Raw genomic sequence first — 18,138 nt, 5'->3', positions numbered from 1 at the left:
TTCACAGTACTGCTATGACATTTATTTGCCAATTTGTAGGGCGTGTAAAACGACAATCCGTCACGCAGCTAACAATACTACACTTCGACATTATTATTTAGCTGAAAATCTGGTAAAATTTCTGTAAAACCGTTTATAACTGCAATCGAGTAAGCAATCAGAATGAACATTAAAAATGGCAGCCATTGGAATACCAACTGAGCGATGTTAATATTTGTGGAGTTTACCAACTTAATTCCAAATAATTTGAAATGTCAACGGAAATAACGTATAAAGCTCCTTCTATTTATAGTCCAAATTCTTTGCCAAAAAGTTATTTTATACAACGAACCATCATTAGATGGATGAACAGTCACTTAAAATCATAAATATGAAACAGTATGAAAGTAAGTAACCAAAACAGGAATGTCAAAAGATCATCATTTTTATTACAAGGTATTCAGTGCTGCCAGCACGAAAATATTAACATGTAATGGAATCACTGTCATGTTGATAATCTCTATCTTTATCAGTCAAAACACTTTGGTCAAATATATGATTTATATAAAAATATATGTACCTAATAAGAATGCAGAAGAAAATGATTTATGTACCTTCATCGTTTGCATTGGAATGATGGTAAAGCGGATGAGTAGCAGTAGGAGGTAATGGAGGTCCTTCAACAATGTCTTGAGAAATCATCTCGCCAGATACACCTCGTTTCATGCCCTGTAAATAACACTATATTATTAGAATGATTCTACATCTATGTTTATTGTGACCGCTCATTTAAAAATACCTATTCTCTGATATAACGAGTAATGCTTATAGTGAGCAAATTCAGTCGGTCCCATCTTCCTCGTAATACCAAGTTTGACTGTATTATCAAAGAGAATAAAGTAAATTTTTCATGCCTACATAGAAAGTATTATTCTCAAAAATTAATGGAAATATAGTGATATTTATGGAAGAATACTTGTGGAATAATTGTATTAAAATCACTGCACATATTATACTAATTTAAATCATGTGACATGGCTTAGTTTCACATGTCCGTTTCTTACTAATAAAAATAGATTTACCTGAGGTTTAGGTGCAACTGGGGGCTGAGGTTTATTCGGAGTCATCGGCGTATTCGGAGACATTGGCCCATTATTATTGTTGTACGCATCCGATCCATATTGGAACCTGACATTAAAAATATAAATCATTAATAAATGTTTACACCATTTAAAGCTTTCGATATCACGTTAACATGTAGAAATAACATCACACGATAGCCAAAATTCTGACACATATTAGATGGGATTTTGAATATAATATTATTGATTTTCATGCAAATCAAAAATAAAAACTAAGTGTTAACTAGGTGAAAAACAATATAATTGTATAACAAAAATTTCCATGTTGTCTGATGACAAATATTTATTTATAAATAAACTTGAATTTTATAAATAAACTGAGGATGCTCTATCACAAAAACTAAATTCCATACCAAATGGATTAAGTTTCATCTCATAAGGATTGATATTGTATCATGTTATATCACAATATGGGTAGCAAAATGTACTTCACCAAATGCGGCCCCAAAGAATTGCATTTTTATAAATTCACACCAGAATACTCTTGATTGAAATACATAGTAACATAACAATGTAAAAAAAATCCCGGATACCGGTGTAAATATTGTAAAGGGTCAATATGCATAGATACATCCTAGTATAATATTGTAAATCGACATGTGGACCTAACTCTTGGCAGATGTATTTTTGCAATGTTCTAACCTGTTTTGCTGCATTGGTGACATTAGGTTTGGATCTCCATGGGGACTGAGAGGACCTCTCTGCTGCCTTCGCGTCACTTCTTCAGACATCTCAGCGAGCTTTGCCTGACCACGGAGGTTGGGGCTGCTTCCGGCCATCTGCCCGCTGTATTGATTCAGTGTCCCGCCAACAACCTGCTAAACATTTAAATTTATACATTACAATCATTGCCATCTGTAAACTGCAGGATGCAATATTTATGGCAACCAGTGGGTCTATTCTATGCTTATCGACCGCTAAAGTGATAAAGTGAAAAATATTATCAAACTTAGGGTAGGTTTGTATTAAAATATTAGCACTTATTGTAACAATTACACGAAGCCGGTTTTTATTGTTGCAATAAGTGCTATATTTTAACAGCACCTATCTTGCTGCTGTTAAAATATCGCACTTATTGCAACAATAAAAACCGGCTTCGTGTAATTGTTACAATAAGTGCTAATATTTTGATACAAACCTACCCTAAGTTTGATACTATTTATCAATTTAGTGTTCGATAAGTATAGAATAGACCCACTGAGCACCGAACATTAGCCAGAGTGTACACACCAACGAATAAAAAAAGATAGGAAGGAACATACTGATACATCGCAGTATAAAAACGGGCAACCAAATTCACCATTTTGGAAAGTGACGATTTAGCATAAACAAATATCATGTGGTCTGTACGTGTGCGTATAAACTTTGTATGTGTTTGTAATTTTATATATTTTATATTTGTGTATCACGCAATGTCGGCCATATTTTCCAGCCTTTCCAATTGCCATGATTTGTACATTATGCTCATTCCTTCTTTTTTTATTCGTAGGTACACATCATTTCAACTCCGCATACAAAAAATATTTAAAAAATCATCAGTGAAACTGATTCACAAAATTTTACCGTTCCGAAAACTAGTACTACATAATTTTCTGGTATTAAATATATATGTCTCTCTAGGAGTTCTGATTTCGTTGGCTGTTTTGCCAACTTGGTAAGTATTAGGATATTTGTAGAAGTAACGGGTGACCTAATTCTGTTGGATGATATTGGGTGACATTGGATGCTCAAACCATCTAACTGCCAAACTTTAGTTATTTTTAGGCCACATTTTTTATTTTCTTACAATAATAATCGACACTCCTGCTAGTGCAACACCAAATTTTTGGTTTTACAAACGTTCTGCTTGAGGTTAGGAATCAACTGACAAAATTAGCCAAACTAAAAAATATGTTATTGTTGCTCAACCAAATCAGAATCTCTAAGGAGCGTTTTAGAACAGCGTTAGCATTCATACATTAAACTACATAATCTCCTGAAAATGGACTCCTCAACGAGCCAGAAACGACGAGAAAAAAAAATAGAAATACACAAATTGACAGCCACAATGCACAATAATTTTAGATTGAAATGAAAAAATATATTGACATTGAGATACAAACCTGCTGGTTGCTGTACTGATTATTGCCAAGATTCTGGCTGTGATACTGATTAGGACCCTGCCCTTGATTGGCAAACTGAGTCTGATTCCCATATTGACCATTCCCAACTGCCTGGCTGTTGTATTGATTTGGGTTCATGGGCGACATCGGTGGACGATTGTAAGTGTTTGTCTGCAGCTGATTGGTTGAATACGCGCCCTGCATTTGACCGTACTGCTGATTGGGATTATGCGTACTGTAACCCTGGTTTACATTAGGCATGCTAGGATATCCGCCTCGAACCTGCAATAACAAGATAAACAAGGTTATTATTTTAATCTTTATTGTATAACAGTTACGTAGAAAAGTCTTGACTTGGTTTTCACTAAATTCTGAAAGCTGGTGAGTATGTCAATCATTCTAATGAAAAGAAACGATGATAAAATTTAAGGGTACAGGTGAAGAACATAATATTGTTGTCACATTTTTTAAAACTGGAAATGCAGTCTTGTAGATCGAACTACTACTACTACAAGATGTACTAAAAAGTATTACGGAGCATTGAAAATTATCATACAGGCTAAAAACAATAAAATGGGTAAAAACATGTATTGTCTATGGTCTACATGGCCCCCACATCCTAAAGCGGGCCCCCCTACCTCTTATAATGTCTAGTCTAAGTCCTAATAGTCTAGTTAGAATAGAAGTGTATAAAATCTTATATATTATAAATACATACCTGATGGTTGCCCTGGGTTTCGGAAGCATAAGCTAAGTCTTTTGTACTCTGAGCCGTCCTCATTCCGTTGGTCCCTTGCCCTGGAGAATGTGCAGGCTGATTTCCGTAATACGCTGACTGCGGTCGCTGATTTGCACTCGACAGAGACAGGCGATCGCTGCCGCTTTGATTGGGAGGACCCTGCCCCTGCCCTTCCGCTATCGCATTTGCCTTCATCTGCTGCGACTGCCCTTGCAGTTGAAGAGCATTTTGTGAATTACGCAACGCAGAAGACCTAGAAAAAAATCAATCGACATTACAGAATGCGTTATATTATATAAAAATTATTACAAAAAGATGCTACATTACTTCAATACCAGCAATACAATTAAAATACATTGGAAATAATTACAAGATAAAAAGAACTTTTTATATACCACGTTTTTAAATTTTCTGTTGAATCATATAAACTTGACAATTATATGTATTAACAAATACTTTTTTTTGTACTTGATAGAAATACTGAATAAATTTAATATAGAATACTGAAATGTCATTTTGACATTTCATATTGATTTCCATAGTAAAGCACGTATATATTAATAATTTAGTTGCTAGTACCCCCTTAGCAACCAATAATAGTATGAATAATACAAATTTTTTCTGAAAAAATAACTTTCCATACAAAACAGAATTAACTGAAAATGAATTCAATTCTGCTTAAAGATGGTTAAAAGTATTAAAAGAATGCATTGTAATCATGTTCTGATATATTCTAAAAGTTTCAAATGTCTAGCTAGTCGGGAAATAAGTAAAAAATCTTCAATCGTCCAATACAAATCTTGGACAAACAAGAAAAAATTTGTACTGGACAAACAAGAATACGAGCTAATATAAACGTAGTATAATAGGAATATTTTCATACTGATAACGAGAGAGTCCAATGAATTTTTAGTATTAAAACACTTGTCGGCGATTCTACAATGTTTTTGTATGGATGATATGGTAGCCACATAAAAAATTAATATTCTGTATGTTGGTGCATTTAAACTTTAAAATGTTGTTTACACATACATACATATTTATGAAATATGAGATTTTTGTGATTGTTAATCTAAATATGCTAAATAATGATAGTCCGGTTAAGCGGGGCATATTGGCCCCCGTACGGCGCAGGTTATATCAACACAGACTTATATGGCAGACGCCAGATTTGAACCTGTGTCCCACAGTTTTACGGACGAACACTACCAATACTTCACCGAAGGTACTAAAAACAACAAATTAAAATAAGGAATCAAATAAAATTTATTTACCTGTCTCCTAAGCCAGTGTTTCTGTAGACACTAAGATTTTGATAGAAACTGTTTTGGTCGGCTTGATGGTGCGGTGGTTTTCCTTTCAAGCCAGGCATTGCAGGGATACTATTGTTTGAAGACGTCCTAAAGAAATCAAAACATTAATGAATAATGATTATTGGCAGTTCAAAGTTCCTGTCATAAATATCAGATTTGGATTCTAGAAATAAAGTTAGTCATCGAATAAAGCAATTGGTGATGATTTTGATAAATAGAAAAAAAGATAAGCTCTCAGAGATAACAACATGTTAGTCAAAGATTATAAACATGTTATAAACACTGTACAAATTAGATCTTATTAGATATTTTGTGTAATATTTGACAAGTAGTAGTATAGTGTTTTCCTACCGTGAATATCCAGGATTGAAGACCTCGTGCTGTTTGGTGTGCTCATGAAGAGCAGGCACACTCTTGGATGACTTAACGGTACTGTTAGGAATATGACCTCCAGCTGAACTCTGTTCTTGTTCCAACTTCGATGGAAGATCTCTTTCCGACATTCTTCTTAGCCCTGCCAAATTGACTACATTAATCAATGTTCTTTGATATTTTGCGACTAATATTTTAATTTCATAGGTATGCATTATCATAATAAAAAAATGCGACGAAATTAAAAAAAAAAATAGATTGTGTAAAGCAAGAGTGTAGACTTTAGTACATGTAGACATAATGTATAAAAACACAATGTTAGATATTCCTGTAAAATGTCTTAATTCTAAAAGGGGCATATTAACGTATTAAGCTAAATGAACCATAATATGTGAAGCTAAATGTAACTAAAATTAAGAATGGACATACGATTCATACATTATTAGTATTAATTCTAATGTGACTGTTAGGCCAGTCCCACAAGGGACAGCGTATGAGTCAACGCATATTTTCGTGTCCAAAATTAGCAAACAATGGAGCCATAAAAACTGGCTGCGGTAATAAAAAATATATCCGCCGACGTGATACTGTGTCCATGGCATGAGACACTAGTGTCTCCATCTGAACATGCCCATTCATTTGAGTGTAAATGCATCATCACCGCGAGATACCGGTGTCTGGACACTGGTGTCGCGTGTGAAACGGGCCTTAGAATTGACAGTAAACGCCGTAAAACTAAATTTTCTTTTAGAATGATCTCAAAACGTTTTTTAAAATACACATTTTTTACATAAGGCTGCCAAAAATCGATGTAAATAAATCGTAAGAAACAATAAAATAAGATGAGTCAGTGCATAAAGATTGTATGTCCAAATAGAATATTTGATCAAGATATAAATTTTCATATTCGATTTTCACAAAACATACAAAACTAGACATACTACATTTACGCACAGACCCATCAATATTGCAATAAATGTCAGAATAAAAAGCACAAGTACACAGATAGACATGCATTGTTAATACAACATTAAACATGAATAAATAATATAAAACAAAAAAAACCTGAAAGAAAGTGTAATACATTATTATCTGAGGCAAAAAATTCAGATAATTTACAAATTAAAATAATAATGTAACTCAAAATAATACATAATTGATAAAAAAAATAACCAGCATTTATGTAGTGATAAATCAAGGCAGCATTGATTTAATCAGTTTAGAGTTAGTAAAAAAATAACTTCAAATATACATAATGTGCATAACTAATAAAACAATAATATTATCATTCTGCTAAAAATGTGACCAGAACAAAAAATATAAACATTTATATATTTTGAAGTGTTCTGGCTTACTGATATCATCGTACGAGTGACTCATCTTGCCGGAAATCTTCATTGGTTTGGACTGAACGACCGTGTATCTCGGTGTAGGAGGGCGGTCTCTCAACTCACTTCTCGCAGTTCTGAACCGACAGATTTTCATGTACGAAGGACCGACGATATTGGACAAACTGGCAGAGCTGTTTCTGATCAGACTCGGACAACTGTGGTGGAAATTCCCGCCGACCAAATTGTGATTTCGTCGTATCTGACTGCTTTTTAACAGATTAGGACAGCTCTGTATTATATTGCGAGTCTGCAAATCACTATCGGTGACGCTATCGTGAGTGTCTACAGAAGTAGATTTCTTTCTGACGATGTACGAGTGAGGAAACTTCTTTTTGGGTAACATGAGCTTAGTTTTTTCTATTGCCGGCTTTCTTAAAACTATTTCTTTGCTTACGTTTGGAGTAGATAATGTTTTACGGGGTATCATTTCTATCACTCTCGGCACTAAAGATCCGGTGAGTTTTTCTAAGCTGCCAAATTTCTTTTCCAAATGACATTCGGAGTTATCTTTACGTAACTCATTATTAGAAGTCTTGTTCTTTTTGTGCATATTAATTTTAATATCTTCAAGAGTAATTTTTCTAGGCTTTGTTTCAACGATTTCTTGAAATACTATATTAGATTTTGAGTCATTCTTTGTTTCCTTATTTTTCATTTTGTTAACAAGATTATTAGTTGCAATTGTTAAACTATCGACACTGCCTTTGGTGCCATACTTGGACCAGTCCTCCAACTGTATTAAAATATTTTCTTTCTCTTGTTCAGAATATTTCTCTGCTGACTCATTTTGTTCACGCATATTCGAAAAGTTCTTTGAAATATTTGCCAGACTTGCGCTTGCGATAACAGGACCTAAAATGCTCTTTTCATTTTTTATATCTTGAAAGAGGTTAGGACTTGACTGACAATTTCGTTTGAATGATTTTGACTGGTACACGAGGTTCATGCTATTGAAATGTTTAGTTAGCGCTTTCACTTTGCCGCAACCCAACCTTATATCATCCGGACTATTCCAGCATCTGTTTTCAGTCTGGTCTGCGATCAAATCGGTGCTTTTTGAAATAGATTTCCCGATCACCATCAAATTGCAGCTTTTGTTTATAGTCTCGGACGAGGAGCTTTCGGAATCGGTGTAAGTAGAATAAAAATTTACACCGTTACGTGAATACGAACGAGAATTAAAATCGCTCTTATGTTTTTTTAATTTTTCTAATGAGCTTGAATTTCTATCTTTGATTTCTTCGGTGCTATCGTCACTGCTTTCCAATACGTTGTATTCTGTGATCACGGCGCCACTTTTGGAATTAATAAAATTATTATTGCATTCCAAATTTTCTCTCGAATCGTTCCTGTCAATGTTTATATAATGAACGGAGCTGAAGCTATTACTATTTTTTGAATTTAATAAACTTTCTGAAAAAAAATTCTGATCTTTTGGGCTTTGCCCTAAAAAATCATTCCGCACAAATAATTGTTTATTAGGCTCCGATTCTATTTCTAATGTTGATTTTTTTTTCACTAAGGGAGCATGAACTATTTTCTCGTCTTCCAATGTAAGATTATCGAGCTGAACGTTTATACCTACATCGCAAGATTTCTTCTTCGTCAACGGATAATACGGCTGAACCGAATCTGAAAATAGTAATCTTCTACTCGGTTCATGGTCTGTGTCCTGGCAAATATCTTCTTTGGAGCAACTCTTGTGTTCAAATATCAACGGCTCGGAATCAATATCATCTATATACGGTATCTCATCGCAGTCTTCGAGTCTACAAATTTCAATAGAATTAAATTGATCGATGGAACTATCACAGCTTTCATCGATAATTTGAAAAGACCTATTGCAAATATTCTGCTGTTTTGAAACATCGAAATCAATCTTTCCAGAAAGTGCCAATGTAGGTTCTTCGCCATACGAATAATGGCTGGTTGTATCATTTTTCTCGGTGCATCCAGGATAACTGCAATCGGAATCGCATGATTGGTTACTCGAATCGACCGACTGCTCTCGGTGACAAGTGTGAATTTTTCCCAGCTCTTCAAACTTCTGCAAATGTTGACAGGCTGTTCTGATTTCTGACGGCCGAATTTCATCAAAGTCCGTGAAACTAAACGTTGGCTGAATGACGGTTATGTTCTCTCTTGACGATTTCTTGAGGGTTGTGGTATCCGACAAATCGTCCTCGTCAAACTGTTCGAACTGATCGCCGTCGCAATTGATGATAACACGGGGGATATTACAGACAGGATTGTTGAGACTGTCGTCCGAACTAGATTTCTGAGAATCTTCTTTAAGCAACATGAGATTTCTCTGTCGCAAATTTCTAGCAGAGCTTTGATTAAACGTTCCTGCTGAGAAAGTTAAAACTATTTATTACAGTATTAGTGAATTATTACTATAATATTACAACATACAATAATTACAAGTCAAATATAGTCAAAATAGATGTGAGAAAATAGTAGATACTCCAAAACAAAAATATAAATCAAATTGACTATACTGATGATATGTATATGCCAAATAACAAATGTATTTTGAAATATTGCTCATAGGGTTATCTATTAGCATCAAATTACATTACAATATATTATAATATATGTTCAACCAAGTTATAGCTCAACCTAGATTGTATCTTTATTAGTGATCCACAGTCAATACGTCACCATAAATGACCCATAAATTTTACTAATCTGCAATTTTTGACATTAAAGATCTGCTTTCAGATATGTACTTACTAATATTAAAACAGATATGTACATGTTGACAAGATAATTCACTGATATAATAAAACATTATTCCCATAACCCTTAATCACTTTTTCTTTTAAAAACTTCTCCAGTTGATTATAATGTTAATTAACCGTTCATGCAAAATAATTGAACACACATAAACATAGAGAATTAAATGAACACACCTGTGTTAGTTTGGTAGCGTTCTATATTTGAATCACCCCTACCGGGCAATGTACTTCTTATGGCATAAGAATTTTCAGCCGGGTGAACATTAGCCGTGATTAGTTCACTATGCGGGCGGGTTCTTTTGAGATAGGCCGGGTTAGTGTTGGTAAATGTCCCAGAATTACGCCGCTCGGGATCTTCCACCAGGGAAAATTTTTGTTAGTATAGTAAGAAATGTTAATGGGTTAAATAGGTAAAAGCATATAAAAGGGTAAGAATAGCATAAAGTTAGTAAGGTTTAGAAGGTAGTTTGTTACTATATTGAATTTGTATTGGGATACACTTTAGGAAATATAATATCAACTTAGGTACTTATACTATTCTATGAATAGAATATTTAATAAAATTAACATAAACTTGATGCTGTAGTTAACCCGGCCGGCGCCGATGTCACACACCTTGTACAAATCGGCCAAATTCGCAATGCGCATGTGTATAAATCGATGCCACCGCGTCCATATTTATCATACGGGACTGATTTTTTCACGTAAATTTGGCCTGATTTGTCCTTCTCCTGCCACCTATGACATATTTTAAAAGCATTGGTTCTAAATATAAAATAATCACCAAAGTTTCGAACCAATTCGTACGGCCAAGTTTTGCCGGTCGACAGAAATCAGTTTGAACTGCGCGCCGCGGCTGCGCAGTATACGACAGACTTTCAACCGAGCGGGCCATTGCGCGGGATTGTATTTATCGCATACAAGTTGAATATTTACCGCAATCGTTGATAAATACTTTTTTTGCTGTCTGGTGTACTTATCACATTAAAACTGGCATGATTAACTATTGAACGTATGATTTTATTTTACCGCGATTTTTAAAATACTTTTTGTACTGTCTACCGTGTCCCATTTTAGTGAATGTGAAAATTAATACTGATATCAATAACTATTGTGTGTGAGTTTAATGGTTTCTGTGATTTGGCGTTCCCTAATACTGTAGTTAAACATTTTAAAAACATTTCATAGTTTTATAGTGCGTAAATATGGAGGAAGAAAATGTGCGTACTAATGAGGAATTGGACTCAGATTATGATATGTCGGAAGAGGAATTGGAACAGCATGAGACTGATCATGACGTCGACGATACGGACTCTGACGAGCCAATTGAATTTTTGCGGTCGTGGAGAACTGGCCCGTATATTCCAATAGTTCACGAATTCAATGATTGTCGATCTGGCGTGACATCGAACGACTTGAACGAATCCTCTCCCGAATGTCTTTTCTTTGAACATTTTTTGAATAAAAATATAATGTCGGAAATAGTGAACCAAAAGAATACATTTTTTAACCATTCGTACAGTGCGGGAGACCTTGGACCGAAATCGCGATCACACAATTGGACAGACACGTCAGTGCCGGAGTTGTATACATTTTTTGCCGTATCAATGCTGATGACTCGAAATAAGCACACGTCGATAGAGGAACATTGGAGTACCGATCCTTACCTGCATGCAGACATTTTTGGGAAAATAATGGCTAGAAATCGATACCAACTTATTTTACAAATGCTTCATTTTTCAGATCCTAGTGTGACCGCCTCAAATGATAGACTAGCTAAAATTAGATTACTGTTAGAACACACAAGAACAATTTTTAGGGAAACGATGATACCGTATCAGAATCTTTGCATAGATGAGAGCATAATCGTGTTTAAGGGTAGATTAATTTTTAAACAGTTCATTCCTTCCAAAAGACATCGATTTGGAATAAAAATGTTTGTGATGTGTGACGTAATGACAGGATATATTATTGACTTTATAATTTATTGTGGGGAAGGGACTGACATACAAGACAATGAAAATCTCGGTATTTCCGGTGCGGTAGTGACAACGCTAATGAAAGACTACATCGGGAAAGGTCACACCTTATGGTGTGATAACTGGTATTCGAGTCCGGCGCTTTTTAAATACCTTCACTCTCACAAAACGAATGCTTGCGGTACAGTGAGAAAAAATCGTAAAGATATGCCAGAGTTCAGCAAACTGAAAAAGGGAGATACCGAGTCTAAGTACAATAGTCCACTTTTGGCTCTGAAATGGCACGATAGGAGGGATGTTCACATGCTATCCACCCTCCACGATGCATCATTTGGACCAACGGGAAAAGTGAACTATAGAACTGGCGAAAACATCGAAAAACCAAAATGTGTTATAGATTATAACAAAAATATGGGTACGGTAGATAAGTCCGACATGATGCTTAGCAACTTGTCGTGTATGAGAAAGTCGATCAAGTGGTATAAAAAGGTCGCATTCCACATGATCGACTTATATTTATTAAATGCTTTTTATTTATATAAATTTATTAAATGTGACAAAAAAACATTGGGCGATTTTCAACTCTGTGTAATAAAACAATTAGTGAACAAATATTGTGTGAGAATTTCAAATGCACCCCTGCCCAAGCCGACAGCGTCAACTAGCGATAATCCCGTACGATTATTGCCCAAAAGTGCAACGGGACATTTGCCAGAATACATTTTACCGACACAAAATACCGATAAGCCTAGAAGGAGATGTTTCGTATGCGGGAATTCTAAAAAAAATCCGAAAAAAACAAAACTCTCTCGCTATATGTGCCCAACGTGTGATGTTGCGTTATGTCTGTCACCTTGCTTTAAAATATATCACACGTCAAAAGAATTTTAAAATAGGTTTATTATTGTATTTGTTTTTTTTTTAATATGTGAGTTCGTGTTAATTTATCAATAATATTCAATAAGTTAAGTGTTTGTGTAGTTTAAATATATTAAAAGGGTCCCCTTTATATTTGTTTACGACTCAACCCGAAGACATTAATATGTGATTTATCGATATGCACTTGAAAATTAGTAACACTTCAATTCGTGGGAACGTAATGCACAAGTGTCGAAATAGTACACACCGCGCAGAGCTCTAACTATTGGCTACAAAATGGCGTCTTACGGTGAGTTCTTTCAAATTTGGATAGCATTCGTTTGTTCGAGTGTTTCTGATATTATAACTGATTTATTACGGTTTTTTAGTGTGTCGAAATTATTTTAATGGTTTTGGGTTCTCGACTGGAGCTGTGACATATTTTTTATTGCTTTTTTTAGTATAGAACAAAGACGATAATGAAATTCATGCGTAGTTATGGTGCGTCATACGATTTTTGAGGCAGGTGCCGGGTTAAATATTCCATGTGTGATGTTTGGAAAAAACCTGATAAATAAATATTTGGTCAAAACATTATAACTTAGGTATAATGGATTTCTTAAATATTTTTATATATTCAATTTGGTCAGGCAGAATTAGTTAATTCATTTATTGGATAATGTGTCAATAATTTAGTGAACAGATTTACATGCCTGTTACAATGTCTCAAAAAGACTTCCATAATAAAACATTTTTTGTAGTTATCATGTTTTGCCCGAACAACACAAGTATTTTAAAGGATGTCTAATAAATTTCATAAATTACATTTTCTGTTTCTTTCATTAACTGTTTTTGTAAATGATTATGAATAGAACCTATATTTTACAAAAACATAGCATGTATCAATCGACGATATTTCACAAATCAGAAATTTCATGCTAAAACAATAAAGACAAAACTTCCGGATAAAAGTGATTAAAACACTTTATTTCTATTTATAAACAATTTTATGAACCACAAACCAAGTATATTTTACTACAGCGTTGTCTCTTTATAATTCCAAAATAAATTGTTTTCAGAAAATTAATTTAAAATTATCATTCCGAAATTTTTCAATGAATAACAATGACTGTATACCTCTGTCGGCTTGAGGACTCGGTTGCCGAAGCAGGGTGGCGAGGCCGTGAAGAACGGCTCCTTGTTTGGCAACTTCAAGAGTGACAAGCGGCCCAGTCCTAACCAGATATTCAGCGGCGCGTTCCTGTGTGATTCCCACCAGCGAGTGACCGTCCACGGAAAGGAGCTGGTCTCCAGCCATCAATCGCTGGTCCGCCGCGGCCGCACCTCCCGCAACCACCGACTTTATATAGATGCCCAGACGAGTCTGACCGGCACCCTATTGACAGAACCAATAATTGAATTTATTCAATGCAGGCCAGTTAGTTAGTTCAAGGATGCAAGGACGTATTATTTTAGATTTATAAGTTACAATTTTATAAGTTATATCAAATTGTGAATAAAAAAGGTTTTTTTGTATGTATTGAGATTTTATAGTCCAAATCAAATGCATGGTAAGTTTACCTTAGCGGCAACAATGCTCAATCCCATCCCGTTGGAATTCTTTTGAAGTTGTATCACTTGTACTACAGGCTGCTGTGGTGGTCGAACAGTCATACCACCTCCATGATATCCTAAAAAATACATGATGTTTTAAAAACTATATTCAGACTGCATAAAACAGAGGTACACAACTAGGGATTGCAATACCGGTATTTTAAAACCGGTATTCAATTATATATCAATACCGAAATCCTGGTTTCAAAGTTCCAAAATACCGGTATTTTTGGAATTAAGAAAGCATATATGTATATGTTTTTCAAAAATGAATTTAATGATATTTTTTCATTACTTACCACTATTATTATATATTAAATTTAAAGTATAAGTTTTATGCTGCCAAAACGCAAATATGACTGAAACCAACAAAAGTTAAATTACATTAAAACAAAACCCCTCAAATATACTTATAGAATTGTCGTGATGAATTAACAAATTTCGAAAAAGAAAACATTCGTGGTAAATATTTCCAATTATTCTATAACTATTGATCTAACGTTAATAGAACATCCAACAACAATCGTTAAAGTTCAGAGAGATTTTTCTGTACCAGGACTTATAGTATTTGTAAAAATTAGCATTCTCAATATCAAATCTCAGATCTCGATTGATTTAAATCTAAGTGCCATTCTTCTATAACCTGTTTTTAGAAGCTGACAGAAAAATGGAGGATGCAATAATTAACTAGTCAATTAGTATGATTAGTGACATACCATTCATGTAAACAGTCCAGTGCCCTTGTGAGTGAGGTTGTGGGGCGAGTCGGCAGAGCGCTGCTCTCTGCAGAGGCGAAAGGAATTCGGCCAACCCACTCGGCAGCCCTCTCACTACATCTGCACTGAATCCATCTTCAGGTATCATCAGTGATAGTGGTAAAGTACTGCTCTCCTCCAGAGTTATCTACAGAAAATACACTGTATTAATACATATGCAATAAAATGTAGGGGCATACTGACAGCAAGCACAGTGCAGAGTGGATCTTGGCCACCTCCCGAAGAAGTTTTTTAGACAATATTTTTTTTAATGCATAATAATGTTAGCAACTCTAGATCAAATTAAATAAACTAGGGTGCTGATCAAAGAATAATGACATGAAATTATTTAAATAATTATTAATTTACAAAAACATAATATATATACTTATCCATCCCTCATCCCATACCTCTAAAAGTGATACGTAAAATATAATTTTAATAACTCTAGATAAATCATATCCAAACCTCTCTGCCGTCAGCCCTATGAAGTTCATCAGCGACAACTTGAGCATGTTTGACTGCCGCTTCCACCAGCTCCGGCTGCAGCCTGTCGCTCCCCGGACCTCCGCTGCCCGAGGGGTCTTCTGTGAAACCTCCCAACAGACAACGCAGCTGCACCGAATTCAGTTTGAAGCAGGCTGAGGTCAGGTTCGCCATATCTTCAGGTGTGTTTTTGGGTGCCTACAACAATCAATTGAAATATTTAATAATAACAAATTAAAAATCAAATCAACAGAAGAATTACGCAAACTAAAAAGTTGCACATTTAGAATGGATGATTCTAAAAGTGTCATAGATCATATCTGTGGTGTCTGTTTACCTGTAACAAGTGTGCACACTGATGTATAAGGGCGAGATGGCAGTCAGCGGGAAGTTCCAAACCCTGTCGCTCAGCCCATGTCCCGATCGGAGCCAGTCGTACGCTCACTAATGCTCCCCAAACACCGCACCACATGTGAGGTGATGTCACCACCTATCCAGCAAAAAAGCATAGTGATTAAAATATTTAAATCAGTATTCTGTAAACTCAAAGATGTAAAAGAAAATTTTCACTTAAGCTTCAATTACATTGAGCTTCTTTACGAGCTGTTTGTTGGCGAATTTATAATCTGCCTGTAAAGTCGCCCAGTGTAATCATCGAACATGTTAGCTTCTTCGATGATTACACTGGGCGACTTTACAGGCAGATTATAAATTCGCCAACAAACAGCTCGTAAAGAAGCTCAATGTAATTGACGCTTTAGGGAGTGATATGAAGTGAAGCTGAAAAATTAAAACTGGAACTAACTGGAATTATAATACAGATGTAGCTTATCACTGCCTGTGAAAAGACAGACTGAGTCAATTAATGTACATAGATGAGCGGCGAAATCCATCGAACCATCATTCTTTATAAATAATGAGATGAACAATCGTAAAATCAACTACCAGCTATAAAAAATGATGGCGGCTGTTCTAAACAATGTCGCCATCTTTCAGTATTCCAACTTGCAAAATATTATTTTTTCTGTGACCAACACTTCAAACATTACATCAAACGCTGTAATAGTAAATATTCATAATGCTCCTTCATGAATAGTCTGTATGTAAACCAGAGTAATTTAATAGCAGCAAAAGGTGTACGAAGCCATATAAGTTAAAAATTAAAAGTTGATTCAATATTCAAACAATTTTTGTACAAAGTGATATTCAAATTTTTTGAATTTCTTCAGAGAAATAAAACTGAAAACAACGGTTTGTAACTCAAAATTATTTTACACTGGACAAGAGACCTGCAAGGAGTTGATCTGTTCCTACCGGTGCATATAGATAGATTTTCGCCAAAACAATCACCAAAAATAATGCAAATAGACAAATGACATATATACCTTGTTGAAACACCAAACATTGATATAGTGGAACAGTTGTGAAAAGAGCTGAATGGTAAGGGCGGCATTCACTCGGCATTTCCGCAGCAGTGCCATGGCTGTTCCCAATGAGCCCAAAACTAAAGAGGCAGCCGCTTCACTGTTCTGTTGCTCGTCCAACAGCTGAGGCAGCACTTGTGACAACTCCACGTGGAAGCACCCCACAAGATTGCTACAACAACCAAACAAAATAATGTTCACATCAAATGAAATAAATAATTATTGCACCCTAATCTTGAAGAAATACCTTATTTTATAAAGATGGCACCTTTTTATATAATGGAAGTGAAGCTAACAATTTGGTTACTAAGGCAAATGATTGAATTGTTTGCAAACCGTTTCGCATTGGAGCTTCATTTATACTAAATTCACACTTATGCTCAAAGATTTACTATTGCAATGACATAATAGCACCTTGCATTATTTACATAAACAATCGGGTAAAATAGTAAATCAAAAGTACTTGTGTGTGTAGAACACGTAGTAAGCGAAACTTATAAATCCGATTAAACCATTTTTAATTTGGTGTGTGTTCTTGATTTAGGCATTGGCAATTCACTATTGCAAAGTTAAGCCCAGTTGACAGTATAGTATATCTTGAAAACAACCTGGTAAAATAGCACGACTTGCCGAGATAACAAAATAACAAAATATAACAAAAAATAAATGGAAAAGTGTAATAATCATATAGTAGTACCTTAATATACTAATACGTCATGTCATAAAGAATAATCAAATATTAAATTCCATCAAGAAGTAGGTATCCAATTTGCCAACTGTTTAAAAATGAAATTATCGGTTTATGATTGATAAAACAAGATACGCAAGTCAGCGGTTGTAATTATTATATATATCTAACAAACATTGTATCAATCATAGTCCACCTCATTCAAACTGTATTAAACAATCGGTATGTAGGTCATTAGTTCACAATGCATGATGCAGAAGTTATTCACTCCCTCGACTGACTGATACTGCAAGTGTGACATGGGAGAGCGCAATGTGTTGTTCTCACCATAACGAGATACTCAGTTTCAATTCGATTTCCATTAAACAAACTTACGCCTGTGAATAAAGTAGTTTCAATTCAAAAAACATTTTGAAATCACTATCAAGTGTTTTTTTTTCTTTTCTTCAAATTCAAATTCTTTGGTTACATCCAAGAGTCAATAAAAATGATCCAATATTGACAATTAAGATCGTTGCGGATTAGATTAACGTCAATGTTAGTTACTTATGTTTT

General features: G+C 34.8%; 2 protein-coding genes across 5 annotated transcripts in view; both read right to left on the bottom strand.

Annotated features, from left to right (window-relative positions):
- cno (adherens junction formation factor afadin) overlaps nucleotides 1-18,138 on the bottom strand; it is a 362,819-nt gene that overhangs the window by 8,939 nt on the left and 335,742 nt on the right. For all 4 annotated transcript variants that reach the window (XM_085952800.1, XM_085952802.1, XM_085952801.1 and 1 more), the window contains 13 exons: nucleotides 16,857-17,067; nucleotides 15,809-15,961; nucleotides 15,454-15,669; nucleotides 14,947-15,133; nucleotides 14,198-14,307; nucleotides 13,754-14,012; nucleotides 5,627-5,789; nucleotides 5,237-5,362; nucleotides 3,942-4,215; nucleotides 3,224-3,505; nucleotides 1,764-1,939; nucleotides 1,062-1,167; nucleotides 594-708 (listed from right to left, as the gene is read on the bottom strand). In XM_085952800.1, the coding sequence (XP_085808926.1) occupies nucleotides 594-708; nucleotides 1,062-1,167; nucleotides 1,764-1,939; nucleotides 3,224-3,505; nucleotides 3,942-4,215; nucleotides 5,237-5,362; nucleotides 5,627-5,789; nucleotides 13,754-14,012; nucleotides 14,198-14,307; nucleotides 14,947-15,133; nucleotides 15,454-15,669; nucleotides 15,809-15,961; nucleotides 16,857-17,067 (2,378 nt within the window). The remainder of the gene's footprint in view (nucleotides 1-593; nucleotides 709-1,061; nucleotides 1,168-1,763; nucleotides 1,940-3,223; nucleotides 3,506-3,941; nucleotides 4,216-5,236; nucleotides 5,363-5,626; nucleotides 5,790-13,753; nucleotides 14,013-14,197; nucleotides 14,308-14,946; nucleotides 15,134-15,453; nucleotides 15,670-15,808; nucleotides 15,962-16,856; nucleotides 17,068-18,138) is intronic.
- On the bottom strand, nucleotides 6,826-10,148 carry LOC147068446 (uncharacterized). Its single transcript, XM_085952804.1, has 2 exons — nucleotides 9,954-10,148; nucleotides 6,826-9,390 (listed from the first exon to the last, which is right to left on the bottom strand). Exon 2 carries the CDS (start codon nucleotides 9,338-9,340, stop codon nucleotides 6,941-6,943), a length of 2,400 nt encoding a protein of 799 aa, XP_085808930.1. The 5' UTR covers nucleotides 9,341-9,390; nucleotides 9,954-10,148; the 3' UTR covers nucleotides 6,826-6,940.

This window comes from Rhyacophila brunnea, unplaced genomic scaffold, assembly GCF_057557595.1.
Source record: "Rhyacophila brunnea isolate RB1 unplaced genomic scaffold, BYU_Rbru_1.0 scaffold_3, whole genome shotgun sequence".
NCBI classification, from domain to species: Eukaryota; Metazoa; Arthropoda; class Insecta; order Trichoptera; family Rhyacophilidae; genus Rhyacophila; species Rhyacophila brunnea.
This window is presented reverse-complemented; position numbering and strand designations above follow the sequence as displayed.